Raw genomic sequence first — 14769 nt, forward strand, 5'->3', positions numbered from 1 at the left:
AGAAGGAAAATGCCTCAACATAATAAAAGCTATATATGACAAACCCACAGCAAACATTATCCTTAATAGTGAAAAATTGAAAGCATTTCCCCTAAAGTCAGGAACAAAACAAGGGTGCCCACTGTCACCACTACTATTCAACATAGTTCTGGAAGTTTTGGCCACAGCAATTAGAGCAGAGAAAGAAATAAAAGGAATCCAAATCGGAAAATAAGAAGTAAAATTTTCACTGTTTGAGGATGACGTGATCCTCTACATAGAAAACCCTAAAGACTCCACCAGAAAACTACTAGAGCTAATCAATGAATATAGTAAAGTTGCAGGATATAAAATCAACACACAGAAATCCCTTGCATTCCTATACACTAAGAATGAGAAAGTAGAAAAAGAAATTAAGGAAACAATTCCATTCACCATTGCAACAAAAAGAGTAAAATACTTAGGAACATATCTACCTAAAGAAACTAAAGACCTATATATAGAAAACTATAAAACACTGGTGAAAGAAATTAAAGAGGACAATAATAGATGGAGAAATATACCATGTTCATGGATCGGAAGAATCAATATAGTAAAAATGAGTATAATACCCAAAGCAATCTATAGATTCAATGCAATCCCTATCAAGCTACCAGCGGTATTTTTCACAGAGCTAGAACAAATAATTTCACAACTTGTATGGAAATACAAAAAACCTCGAATAGCCAAAGCAATCTTGAGAAAGAAGAATGGAACTGGAGGAATCAACCTGCCTGACTTCAGGCTCTACTACAAAGCCACAGTCATTAAGACAATATGGTATGGTACAAAGACAGAAATATAGATCAATGGAACAAAATAGAAAGCCCAGAGATAAATCCACACATCTATGAACACCTTATCTTCGACAAAGGAGGCAAGAATATATGATGGATTAAAGACAATCTCTTTAACAAATGGTGCTGGGAAAACTAGTCAACCACTTGTAAAAGAATGAAACTAGAACACTTTCTAACACCGTACACAAAAATAAACTCAAAATGGATTAAAGATCTAAACATAAGACCAGAAACTATAAAACTCCCAGAGGAAAACATAGGCAAAACACTCTCCGACATAAATCACAGCAGGATCCTCTATGACCCACCTCCCAGAATACTGGAAATAAAAGCAAAAAAAAAACAAATGGGATCTAATTAAAATTAAAAGCTTCTGCACAACAACAGAAACTATAAGCAAGGTGAAAAGACACTCTTCAGAATGGGAGAAAATAATAGCAAATGAAGCAACTGACAAACAGCTAATCTCAAAAATATACAAGCAACTCCTGCAGCTCAATTCCAGAAAAATAAATGACCCAATCAAAAAGTGGGCCAAAGAACTAAATAGACATTTCTCCAAAGAAGACATATGGATGGCTAACAAACACATGAAAAGATGCTCAACATCACTGATTATCAGAGAAATGCAAATCAAAACCACAATGAGGTACCACTTCACGCCAGTCAGAATGGCTACAATACAAAAGTCTATAAGCAGTAAATACTGGAGAGGGTGTGGAGAAAAGGGAACCTTCTTACACTGTTGGTGGGAATGAAAACTAGTACAGCCACAATGGAGAACTGTGTGGAGATTCCTTTAAAAACTGGAACTAGAACTGCCTTATGACCCAGCAATCCCACTGCTGGGCATACACACCGAGGAAACCAGAATTTAAAAAGACACGTGTACCCCAATGTTCATTGCAGCACTGTTTATAACAGCCAGGACATGGAAGCAACCTAGATGTCCATCAGCAGATGAATGGATAAGAAAGCTGTGGTACATATACACAAGGGAGTAATACTCAGCCATTAAAAAGAATACATTTGAATCAGTTCTGATGAGATGGATGAAACTGGAGCCTCTTATACAGAGTGAAGTAAGCCAGAAAGAAAAACTCCAATACAGTATACTAACACTGTATGGATCACAATAAACTGTAGAAAGTTCTGAGAGAGATGGGAATACCAGACCACCTAACCTGCCTCTTGAGAAATCTGTATGCAGGTCAGGAAGCAACAGTTAGAACTGGACATGGAACAACAGACTGGCTCCAAATAGGAAAAGGAGTATGTCAAGGCTGTATATTGTCACCCTGCTTATTTAACTAATATGCAGAGTACATCATGAGAAATGCTGGACTGGAAGAAACACAAGCTGGAATCAGGATTGCCGGGAGAAATATTAATAACCTCAGATATGCAGATGACACCACCCTTATGGCAGAAAGTGAAGAGGAACTAAAAAACCTCTTGACGAAAGTGAAAGAGGAGAGCGAAAAAGTTGGCTTAAAGCCCAACATTCAGAAAACGAAGATCATGGCATCCGGTCCCATTACTTCATGGCAAATAGATGGGGAAACAGTAGAAACAGTGTCAGACTTTATTTTGGGGGGCTCCAAAATCACTGCAGATGGTGACTGCAGCCGTGAAATTGAAAGATGCTTACTCCTTGGAAGATAAGTTATGAACAACCTAGATAGCATATTCAAAAGCAGAGACATTACTTTGCCGACTAAGGTCCGTCTAGTCAAGGCTATGGTTTTTCCTGTGGTCATGTATGGATGTGAGAGTTGGACTGTGAAGAAGGCTGAGAGCCGAAGAATTGATGCTTTTGAACTGTGGTGTTGGAGAAGACTCTTGAGAGTCCCTTGGACTGCAAGGAGATCCAATCAGTCCCTTCTGAAGGAGATCAACCCTGGGATTTCTTTGGAAGGAATGATGCTAAAGCTGAAAGTCCAGTACTTTGGCCACCTCATGCGAAGAGTTGACTCATTGTAAAAGACTTTGATGGTGAGAGGGATTGGGGGCAGGAGGAGAAGGGGATGACAGAGGATGAGATGGCTGGATGGCATCGTTGACTCGATGAACGTGAATATGAGTGAACTCAGGGAGTTGATGATGGACCGGGAGGCCTAGCCTGCTGGAATTCATGGGGTCGCAAAGAGTCAGACAGGACTGAGTGACTGAACTGAACTGAAGTGAACACATATATATGGAATTTAGAAAGATGGTATGATATCCCTGTATGCGAGACAGCAAAAGAGACACAGATGTATAGAACAGTCTTTTGGGCTCTGTGGGATTGGGAGAGGGAGAGGGTGGGACTATTTGGGAGAATGGCATTGAAACATGTATAATATCATATAAGAAACAAATCGCCAGTCTATGTTTGATGCAAGATACAGGATGCTTGGGGCTGATGCACTGGGAAGACTGAGAGAGATGGTATGGGGAGGGAGGTGGAAGGGGGGTTCAGGATTGGGAACACGTGTACACCCGTGGCAGATTCATGTTGATGTATGGCAAAACCAATACAGTATTGTAAAGTAAAATTTAAAAAAAAATTTTAAGTGGAAAAAAAAAAAAAAGCACTGCTAAGAGCTTCCCTTGTAGCTCAGTCGGTAAAGAATTTGCCTGCAGTGCAGGAGACCCGGGTTCAATTCCTGGGTTGGGAAGATCCCCTGGAGAAGGAAATGGCAACCCACTCCAGTATCCTTGCCTGGAAAATCTCATGGACAGAGGAACCTGGTGGATTGCAGTCCATGGGGTCGCAAAGAGTCGGGCACAACTGAGTAACTAACACACACAAGAGAGTGGAAAGCCAGTGTCAGTCTGGAAGGCTAAATATGCAATACACATTACTGAAAAAAGGCATCAAATGCAGAATATATTGAAAGCTCAAAAATCAAAAAAGAAGTGAAAATGTCACTTCTTAGTCATTAATAAGAATGACTTATTAATAGTCATTAAGAATGGCAAAATCTTGGAGATCCAATTCAGAAATATTATATCCAATAGCTAGTAAACATGCAAGGTGTCCTTCATTTCACTATTTTTACAGAAATCAAAGTCAAACCTCACCTGACCTGTTCCATCTGTGTCTTTTCAGCACCCTGAGTGTATCAATGTAGCTAGCTGGCTATCACCAAAAGAAAAGGAAAAACAATGACTATCTCCAGGAAATCAAGTGATTTAATACATTTCCTAAAAGCATCCATTACTGAACAGATGTGGAGTTGAAAAATCAGGTCACAGGCCTGGACATTAATGGAAAGGAGGTTTTAATAGAATGTAGAAATTGGTATTTATTGAGCTTACTATATGTCAGGCACTGTAGGATGTATTTCTGATTCATTATCTAATTTAAATATCAAAACCCTATGAGACAGATTTTACTGTTCCAGTTTTTTTAATCTTTGAGAAATGAGTCATAACTTTCCTAACTGTGAAAAGCATCTTAAACTTTTATTGTCATCCTGAGTGTACAATTTAGAGGGCTCCTCGGAGATTTGGGTATGAGGAAGCACTTGACCCAGAAAAAGGTGACTGGATGTCTCAGTGATGGTGATATGATGGGTTTAAACTGGAACCTAAAGGGATCTATGAAGAATAATTCTATGAAGATCTACAAGACCTTCTAGAAATACCACCAAAAAAAAAAAAAAGATGTCCTTTTTATCATAGGGAATTAGAATGGAAACATAGGAAGTCAAGAGATACCTGGAGTAACAGGCAAGTTTGGCCTTGGAGTACAAAATGAAGCAGGGAAGGGCTAATAGAGTTTTGCCAAGAAAACACACTGGTCATAGAAAACACCCTCTTCCAACAACACAAGAGCCCACCCTACACAGGAATATCACCAGAGGGTTAATACAGAAATCAAATTGATTATATTCTTTGCAGTCAAAGATGGAGAAACTCTACACAGTCAGCAAAAACAAGATCTGAAGCTGACTGTGGCTCAGATCATGAGCTCATTATTGCAAAATTCAGGCTTAAGCTGAAGAAAGTAGGAAAAACCACTAGACCATTCACTGGATCATAGAAAAAGCAAAGGAATTCCAAAAAAAAATCTACTTCTGCTTTGTTGACTCTGCTAAAGCCTTTGACTGTGTAGATCAAAACAAACTGGAAAATTCTTAAATAGATAGGAATACCAGACCACCTGACCTGCCTCCTGAGAAACCTGTGTGCAGGTCAAGAAGCAACAGTTAGAACCAGACATGGAACAACAAACTGATTCAAAATTGGGAAAGGAGTACATCAAGGCTGTATACTGTCACCCTGCTTATTTAAATTATATGCCGAGCACATCCTGTGAAATGCTGGGTTGGATGAATCACAAGCTGGAATCAAGATTACCAGGAGAAATACCAACAACCTCACCTATGCAGATAATACTACTCTAATGGCAGAAAGAGAAGAGTAACTAAAGAACCTCTTGATGAGAGTGAAGGAGGACAGTGACAAACTCAACATTCAAAAAACTAAGATCATGGCATCTGGGGTCCAAACACTTAATGCAAATAGATGGGAAAAAGTGGAAGCAGTGATAGATTTTATTTTCTTGGGCTTCAAAATCACTGCAGAAGATGACTGCATCCATGATATTAAAAGACACTTGCGCCATGGAAGGAAAGCTATGACAAACCTAGACAGCATATTAAAAACCAGAGACATCACTTTGCCAACAAAGTTCCACAGAGTTGAAGCTATGGTTTTCCAGTAGTCATACTGATGTGAGTTGGACCCTAAAGAAGGCTGAGTGCAGAAGAGTTGAGGCTTTCTAATTGTGGTGCTACAGAAGACCTTTGAGTTTCTTGGACAGCAAAGAGATCAAACCGGTTAAACCTTAAGGAAATCAACCTAGAATATTCATCAGAAAGACTGATGCTGAAGCTGAAGTTCCAATACTTCGGCCACCTGATGTAAAGAGCCGACTCATTGGAAAAGACCCTGATGCTGGGAAAGACTTAGGGCAGGAGGAGAAGCAGGTGACAGAGGATGAGATGATTGGATGGCAGCATCCACACAATGGACATGGGCTCAAACAAACTCTTGGAGATAGAGAAGGACAAGAAATTGTGGTGTGCTGCAGTTCATGGGCTGGGAAAGAGTCAGACATGACTTAGGGACTGAACAACAACGCTTCCAGCGAGTATTTATGAATATTTGTTGAATGAACAAAGCATGATTATTGTAACATTACTCCTATGTCTTCAGTATAATTTTCCTCCATGCTAGACCTGGATTTATTGTTTATAGTCTATTGTTCATTGTTCACAATAATAACATTCTGTTTATACTATCGGAGTCTTTTATTTGGCATGCATCCCATAAAACTGGAAGATTGTTTTCAGAGTAAATTAAACAGCTGTTTAACGTAATTTCTCATCAAATTCATGAATAACAATTCATCAGCTCACTCAGAAACCATGTAATTCTTGAGTGCCTACTATGTATCAAACTCATAAATATTGAATTACCTGAGCTTTGAAGTAAATTTTAAATATAGGAAGGTTAGAGACAGATGAAAAAGAGATCAACAAATGAGAATCTTATGACTGCAGAGGCCTGGTGTGCTGCTGTTCATGAGGTTACAAAGAGTTGGACACGACTGAGCGACTGAACTGAACTGAACTGAACTGAACTGAAAGCAGTCAGAGATAATTAAAACCTTCCATGGGGTATTTAGGACCAAAAAAATACAGATGAGTACAGAGGTATTACAAGTAAGAGGTGTGTACTGTGTGGTAAGTTGCTTCAGTTGTGTCTAACTCTGTGAGTCATGGACTGTAGCCCACCAGGCTCCTCTGTCCAGTGGATTCTCCAGGCAAGGATATTGAAGTGGGTTGCTAAGCCCTTCTCTAGGGGATCTTCCTGATCCAGGGGTTGAACATGGATCTCTTAAGTCTCCTGCATTGGCAGGTGTGTTCTTTACCACTAGCGCCGCTTGGGAAGCCCGTTTACCTTCAAATCTGAGGAGCTTTTCAAAAAGTTGCTTGCTGACTTTTGGTGTGGGTTTAGCTCTGCAGTTCTTCTATTCAGTCACAAGAGGGGGCTGATTCATCTGAAAACTGTTTCTGGGAGAAAGGGAGGAAATTTGTTTTCCATTGATCTGCCAAAAAAAGGAAAAATGACATGCTTTCATCTTCTTTAAACAACTTGAGCTTTTTATCCCTTGTTGAATGTGTGTGGTCAAGGATTTAGGGGATAAGGAAATGGCAACCCACTCGTGTTCTTGCCTGGAGAATCCCAGAGACGGCGGAACCTGGTGGGCTGCCGTCTATGGGGTCGCACAGAGTCGAACACGACTGAAGCGACTTAGCAGCAACAGCAGCAGCAGCCGAATAGCCTAAGCCCTTTCCATGTACCTCCCTAAAACCTGCTTTCCCATTTCCCTGCTCTGATTATCCCTTCTCTTTTCTATTCCGTATAACCTTTTTTCCCTCCTCCGACTTTTTATACCACTCACAGCCACCTCTATCTCACCCCCACCTACTTTGCCTTTCTTTCTATTCCTCTGCCTTAGCATCCTTGCTATACAACAACCACAAGCATCAGCATAGGGAACATGAGGATTTTGGACCACTGTTCAAGGAGGATGAGGTGAACACCATCTATGTCATCAGTTAGTATATTAAGAACAGATGTATGAAAAATGTCTGCCTAGATGGTGATAGATGCATGATTCCAAGAACACTTACAAGAACTCCAAGCTCCAGGATGTGTAGCTTTTAGTCTCAATGTTATTTATTTTTCTGTCTCCCAGAGCACATCACTGTCTGCTTTTGAATCTCCCATACATTTTCTGGAATGTGGATGGAAATTTTCATTATCTTACTACACAGAGCTCAGTACATTTTTCTGTGATTAAATATTATGCTCTGCAAGCTTCATGGAGCATCAGCCAATTTCTTAAGAAACAAATAATAGACCAATGGTTGTGCACAGACACATCATGGTGATTGGTATTCCTTTTCCCGAGGCAGACATTAAACTTCAGAGATGATTGCACTGTGAGCTGGGGATGTTTCACCATCTTTTGGGGGCATGACTAAAACAGGGGAGGAAGACCTAGATAAGGAACTGCTTGATCATTGGCTGAGAAGATCCTGGGAACAACACAGTGGTATCTGCACTCGTTGTAAGTCTTTACTAACAGCTGTTGCCTCTGTTCTCTGGAACCTCCTTAAGCCAAGGATCAGACCCAAGCCTGAGCTCTGAGCCCACAATCCTGGTTTGTCCCTGAAGAATGAGGCTGGTGATTGGAGTAACTGTGTTTCTGACCTTGGGTAAGTGTTCTGTGTCTACAAGAAATGACTTTGAGGGCAAAGGACCACAAAGAGTTATTTGCTCTCTACTCCTCTCCATGTGCTTTATTCAGCATTATAGTAATGGAATTGAGTGAGAACTGATCTATGGATTTGCTAGGGAACACAAACTTATACATTACAGGTTAAACCATGGCTATGATTCCAGAAGAGTCCTTAGCAGTAAGCAGGTTGTAGGATATCTCTGGGTTTAGTGAGCCAAGGACCCATGGAACAAAGCTTATGGATCTCTGATTCTTGCCACAAATCTTTGGTCTCCGTAATTTTGTTGTTTTTCAGTCACTAAGTTGTATCCAACTTTTAGAACCAAATGGACGGCAGTATGCCAGGCTCCTCTGTCCTCTATTATCTCCTGGAATATGCTCAAATTCATGTCCACTGGGACAGTGACACTGTTTAACCACCTCATCCTCTACTGCCCCCTTCTCTTTTTGTCTTCAATTTTTCCCAGCATGAGGGTATTTTTCAATAAGTCAGCTCTTCTCATCAGGTGTACAAATGATTGGAGCTCCAGTTTCAGCATCAGTCCTTCCAATGAATATTTAGGCTTCATTTCCTTTAGGATAACTGGTTTGATCTTCTTGCAGTCCAATATTGAACACCAATAATATTTTTCCAGGACATAAATAGAAACACAGGAGTAGGGGTTAGGGCCAGACAGTTATGAGAGGGCTATGCCCTTGATCCATAGAATTATGCTTATTTGTGCTCTGGAACTAATTTGATCTCTTAACCCACCAGGGACTGTGATTGATGCTAAGACCACCCAGCCCAGCTCTATGGATTGTGCTGAAGGAGAGGATGTAACTCTGCCTTGTAACCACTCTACCATTAGTGGAAATGAGTATATACATTGGTATCAGCACAATCCCAATCAGAGTCCACAGTATGTCATTCATGGCTTACGAGGCACAGTGAACAGCAGCATGGCCTCTCTGACCATAGCTTCAGACAGAAAGTCCAGCACCCTGGTCCTGCCCCAGGTCACCCTGAGAGACGCCGCTGTGTACTACTGCATCCTGAGAGAGGCACACTGGGACAGACAGGGCTGCACCTGTGCAGTATCTCTCTTGTGGGAAGAAGGGGGGACACAGCGGGGAGAGCAGTCACGAGAGCAAATCTAGAGCCATCTAGAAGGAGAGTCAGAGAGCAGTAAGAGATGAGGGAAATGAAGGGAAGGAGAAAGGAGGAAGATGGATAAAGAAAAGAAGAAAAGGACAAGGAAGAAGTGCATCGTTGGTTGATGTGGCTGAGAATAATTTTGGAAATTATGGGAATACTAAGAATCCTAATTGCAACATAGAAATAAAGTGAGAAACGTTAGCAGTTCTTCATAGTTCTTTCTCATGTCAAAATGTTGGTTCCAGTGTGTTAGTCTTAACCTAAAAGTGAGAAAAATACAACTAATTCTCCTGTTCCAAAGTTTTCTTTCATGTCCAACTCTTTGAGACCTCAAGAACTGTAGCCTGCCAGGCTCCTCTGTCCTTGGGATTTTCCAGGGAAGAATACTGGAGTGGGCTGCCATTTCCTTCTCCAGAAGATCTTCTTGACCCAGGGATCAAATCTGGTCTCCTTCGTCTCCTGCATTGTAGGAGGATTCTTTACCATTGTGCCACCTGGGAAGTGGTCCAATTCATTCTTTATAACGCTTGCATAGTACTCTGAAACGTTCTATTATTAATTATGTTTACCTTAATAAGTATTTGTTTCTATTATTGTGCTATCTTAGAGTGTTGTCTTTATACAACTTTGTAGATTGACTTTTGTATATATGGGGACATGTCTATTGTAATGAAATTTCTGAACTGGAATGGCTATTTTCAAAACAAGGTGCATTAAAAATTTTTTGATAAAGTGACAACTTTCCATTCAAATGTCACCAGGGAAGTCCCCCACAAAAAAGACAAAAAAACATGGAGTCAAAATTGACTTCCCTGTAACATTTCAGCCAAGGCCTCTTCTGGAGTGCTCCCACATCCCAACCTAGAGAGGTTCACTGTGGCTTGGCAATCACCATAGATAAGTTCCAGAGTGAGAAGGTGTACTTTGCACCCTCTAAAAACTGAGAATTACCAGCCTTTTTCATTTTAACAATCCAAATGTATTTTATCTATAGACATTTTACTGATCCCTAGTGCTTTCGAGCAACTTTTTCTCTGTATATTGGCACTCTGTCATTCAACCTTGTTCATACGCTTTTTCCTATCTTTTGACCATTTTTTCCCAAATAAAGTTAGCTTTATTCTTGTTTGCTAGAATTATTTTGATATCTTACACGATATTTTGACTTTCATATTTACTTGTATGTTTTATTCTAACATACTATCTTTATTTTTTTAAATGATGTTGTCTTTATTTGCTACACTGTCAAATCTATCAAAAATTTATTTCTTTTTAGCTTTAAAATCAGTGTCTTTTAGAAAGCCCTAAATGTATCTTTTAATCCTCGTTACCATTTAGGGAGTTATTCTGAGATCTATGTTACCTCTTAGAAAGCTAAGCCTCAAAGAGATTTCGAAAGTTGCCTTTCTTTGTCTTAATATGTCTTAGACCAACTGTTATATTTATTTTTAAATCTGCTAATGTCAAGCTCCAAAATCTCAGCATGTGTAGTTCAATCTGGCCTTCCTGGAAGCAACAGTAAGAAGAAAGCCCTGAAGTAATGAGTCAACTGGAAAGTCAGTGGAATGAATCATAATTCCCATAGCTGACGGTGATATACATTTTAGGGCAAAATGTCAAGTGTTAGAATAAAAAGCATATGTTGTGACTCAAGAAAAGCAATGATCCTTAATTCTGTAAAGAGACATGCTAGTCCTCTAAATATCCAAATAGCAGTAGAAATATTTTTTACTGATTGTAGTGGGATTCTGAAACATCCTTAGCTCCTTATTAGCCACACATTTTCCCCAAGAGAAAAAATATAGAGGAAATTAGAGCACAAGACAGAGAAAGTAACAGGGAGGCATTCTGGCCTTGATGTGAGCGGCATCACTACCATAATATTCTTGGATCATCAAAAAGACTGAGAAATCTATCCTGCTGCATAGGACGTGTACCTAAATGTATATTGCTGTGTTTGTGTTTTGGAAATTGCTTTGATTTGTGAGTCATAGATGAAGGAACAGATACTTGTACTCAATCTTGGAAAGTACAATGAGAGGTGCTGTAGCATTTTCCTAATATCAGCATATCCCTCCAGTCATTTTTTCACTCATTTCCTCCTCTTCACGGGCTTTGAGCTCACTTTTTGTTTCCGTACTTCACTTTTCCTGAAACATATCTTTTCATTCCTTTTGTTTATTGAAGTATTCTCAGTAATCAGCATAGTACCCAACAAATAGTGTTCAACAAATATTTATTGAGTAAAGAAATATTTATGACTGATGTTACTAATAATGCTAGTTACTATAATGCTAGCATAATAATGCTAGTTCAGTTCAGTTCAGTTCAGTCACTCAGTCATGTCTGACTCTTTGCAACCCCATGAACTGCAGCATGCCAGGCCTCCCTGTCCATCACCAACTCCTGGAGTCCACCCAAACCCATGTCCATTGAGTCAGTGATGCCGTCCAACCATCTCATCCTCTGTCACCCCCTTCTCCTCCTGCGCTCAATCTTTCCCAGCATCAGGGTCTTCTCAAATGAGTCAGCTCTTTGCATCAGCTGGCCAAAGTATTGGAGTTTCAGCTTCAAAATTAGTCCTACCAATGAACACCCAGGACTGATCTCCTTTAGGATGGACTGGTTGGATCTCCTTGCAGTCCAAGGGACTCTCAAGAGTCTTCTCCAACTCCATAGTTCAAAAGCATCAATTCTTTGGCGCTCATTGCTAGGGAGGCAATAAAATATTGAAACGGTGAGTTATATCTTTTTAAAAATAGAAATGAGAGTCAACATCACACGGATTTCACAATGAAGACAGGGGTATATTTGAAAATACTTATTCATTCATAAACTCATTAATCCTATTCTTCTATTTCCCTTTCTTTTCCTTCCACCCTCCCTCTCTCTTTTCCTTCTTTCTTCTCTTTACTCCTCTTTCCTATCATTGTTAGTGAAATAGGTCCCCAAGTACTTTGTTAAGGTCTTCCTGTGAAACTTTAGTTTATTCCAACACAAAATTTTTCCATTAAAATTCCCAATACATTGTGCTTCTCATAAAGTGGTTGGCACCAGATATTTTGAAAGATTTACATTGCGCTTAACTCATTCACCCAGTGAGGCAGGGAATTCTCCTAATTTTAGAAAAATGGATACAAAAAATAGTTATTTGGATATCAACTGGTATCCTCATTCATGCCATCTTCCAGAACTATAAGCCAACAAAGGTGTTAAAAGTCCATATGGTATTTCAGCAACCCATGGCCATTGGAAACTCAGTGCTTGCCAACCCAAACACGGTGAACAGATTTTTAAAAGCCTTTTCTTATTCCTGTTTTTTCATCTTCATTCAGAAATAATCCTTACCAATAACAAAAAATAATGTGCTATCCTTATACCAAATATGTCCTGCTTTAAAACCTTCTGCCAAATGTATCTTTAGAAATTGCAGAATTAATGAGTGCTGTTTAATAGAATTGTCATTAGTTCCATCACTAATTCTACCAACAGAGATTCACCATGAGCAGATGATCTCACGAGAAAAATAACAGGAGTTAGGAACGTGAAGCTCCATTGGCTCACTGTGTCTTTTAACTGTTTTTCCTTACAAATAATACATTAATAAATTGAATCAGGAAGAGACTGTTAGCAGTGCACACTGAGGATTCTAATGTTTTGCAAATTCTACCTGTTTGCACATCTGAGGAACTGAATCTAAAGTAAGAAGAATATCTAATTCATTTGTTACACTAGAATTGCATAAAACAGGCAACATACTAAGCAATTCTCAGATTAACTAATAACAAGTGTACACACAATACAGCACATGGAAAGAAAGCATCCTGGGCACAAAGAGGAGGAGAAAACTTCTGAAAATAATTCATTTTAGTAATTAGAATGAAAGTTTAGAAAAATGCATCATCCAAGTAATAACTACAAAACATTTAAAGTGATAACTACAAAACATTTTTAAAAATTCTAAAAACAGAAAACTGAAATAAAGGAGAATGATATAAGCAGATGGAGAGGGTGACAAAGTAAAATTTTGTGGTAAAATTAATACTGAAATTGTATTACACTAAAAATTGGAAAACATTTGCCTTTATGCACCAAGGATAAATGATTTTCATTTCAATAAGTGACATTCCATCATTTTTCCTATGGAAAAGTGTATTATGGTCTTTAGATCTTATATAAATAGCAGTCAGAGTGCAGATCTGAGTATAAGAATAACGTATGAAGTTAATGGAAAAAATACAAAACTTATTCATTACTTTGTGTTACGTACACATTTCTTAAACAGGACACAAACATGGCTAAGCATCAAAACTAGTCTACATTCATATATACATTCATTTTTTTGTCACTTTCTGTATTGCAGAGATGGGCACAACATTGTAAACCAACTACCCTTCATTAAAAAACTGATGTATATTAAAATTGCCATTAAAAGTATTCAAGAGTTAAAACAATAGCTAGAAAATCTATTAAAGGGTAACTAGTGAATATATTTACAGTATTATGTTACCAAAGTTAATATTATTAATTATAAAAATATATTAGCAAATATTAGCTATAAAATATATTATCATACTATCAAAGGACTCATTTTGATTTCAAAATATCTCCTTCAAATCAACAAGAAAACAAACAAATTGATAGAAAAGACAAAAGTCTGAAGTAGGCATTTGACAAAGAAGATAGTCAAATGGTCAATAAACATGTCATTATAAGGTGCATAAGCTGACATAAAATCAGAATAGTGTTATAAGTGGGTCAGTATCATAAAGGGAGCTCTGAAGGGCTGGTAATGCTCTGTTTCTTGATCTGAGTGCTTGTTATTAGGGTGTTGCTTATGTGAAAATTTACCATGCTATACCCTTATATTACATTTTCTTATATAAATATAAAACTCCAATAAAAACTAAAATGATACATGATGATCTCTTATTAATTATTAGTCATAAGGTGACAAACTAAAACTAAAATTTCAGGTGCTTTCATTTTAGTTTTCCTTTTCTGTTACTGAAATATTTAAGTAAGAACACATTTGTGAAACAAGCATGACTTCTGACCATGTGTAAGCATTGACTTTCTATTAATAGATCATAGATGAGAAATGTGTCATTTGTCTTTTTCATCTATCTGAGGTACAAATGTGTGATTTGACCTTTGGTATCAGGACTTCCCTGGTGGCTCAGCAGTAAAGAATCCAACTGCAGCAGGAACCTCAGGAGCTTCGGGTTCAATCCCTGGGTCAGGAAGATCCCCTGAAGGAGGGCATGACAACCCACTCCAGTATTCTTGCCTGGAGAATCCCATGGACAGAGGAACCTGGAGGGCTACAGTACATAGGGTCAGAAAGAGTCAGACATGACTGAAGTGACTTCACACATAGGCAACACATGTAGTATCGAGGTACCAACACGTTGACATTTGGCATTATTAGGAAAAGTAGAAAACTCTAGTGAATAGGAAAGGGTGATAAATCCCTCAAGATGCTTACATCTTATTGATTACAACAGAGT

General features: G+C 38.7%; 1 gene segment (V, D, J or C); it reads left to right on the forward strand.

Annotated features, from left to right (window-relative positions):
* Positions 1–8004: 8004 nt before the first annotated feature.
* LOC120853397 lies at positions 8005–9305 on the forward strand. The segment is given in 2 exon segments: positions 8005–8098; positions 8879–9305. Coding segments are annotated over 2 exon segments (423 nt in total).
* Positions 9306–14769: the final 5464 nt, after the last annotated feature.

Source organism: Oryx dammah, unplaced genomic scaffold, assembly GCF_014754425.2.
Source record: "Oryx dammah isolate SB20612 unplaced genomic scaffold, SCBI_Odam_1.1 HiC_scaffold_26, whole genome shotgun sequence".
NCBI classification, from domain to species: Eukaryota; Metazoa; Chordata; class Mammalia; order Artiodactyla; family Bovidae; genus Oryx; species Oryx dammah.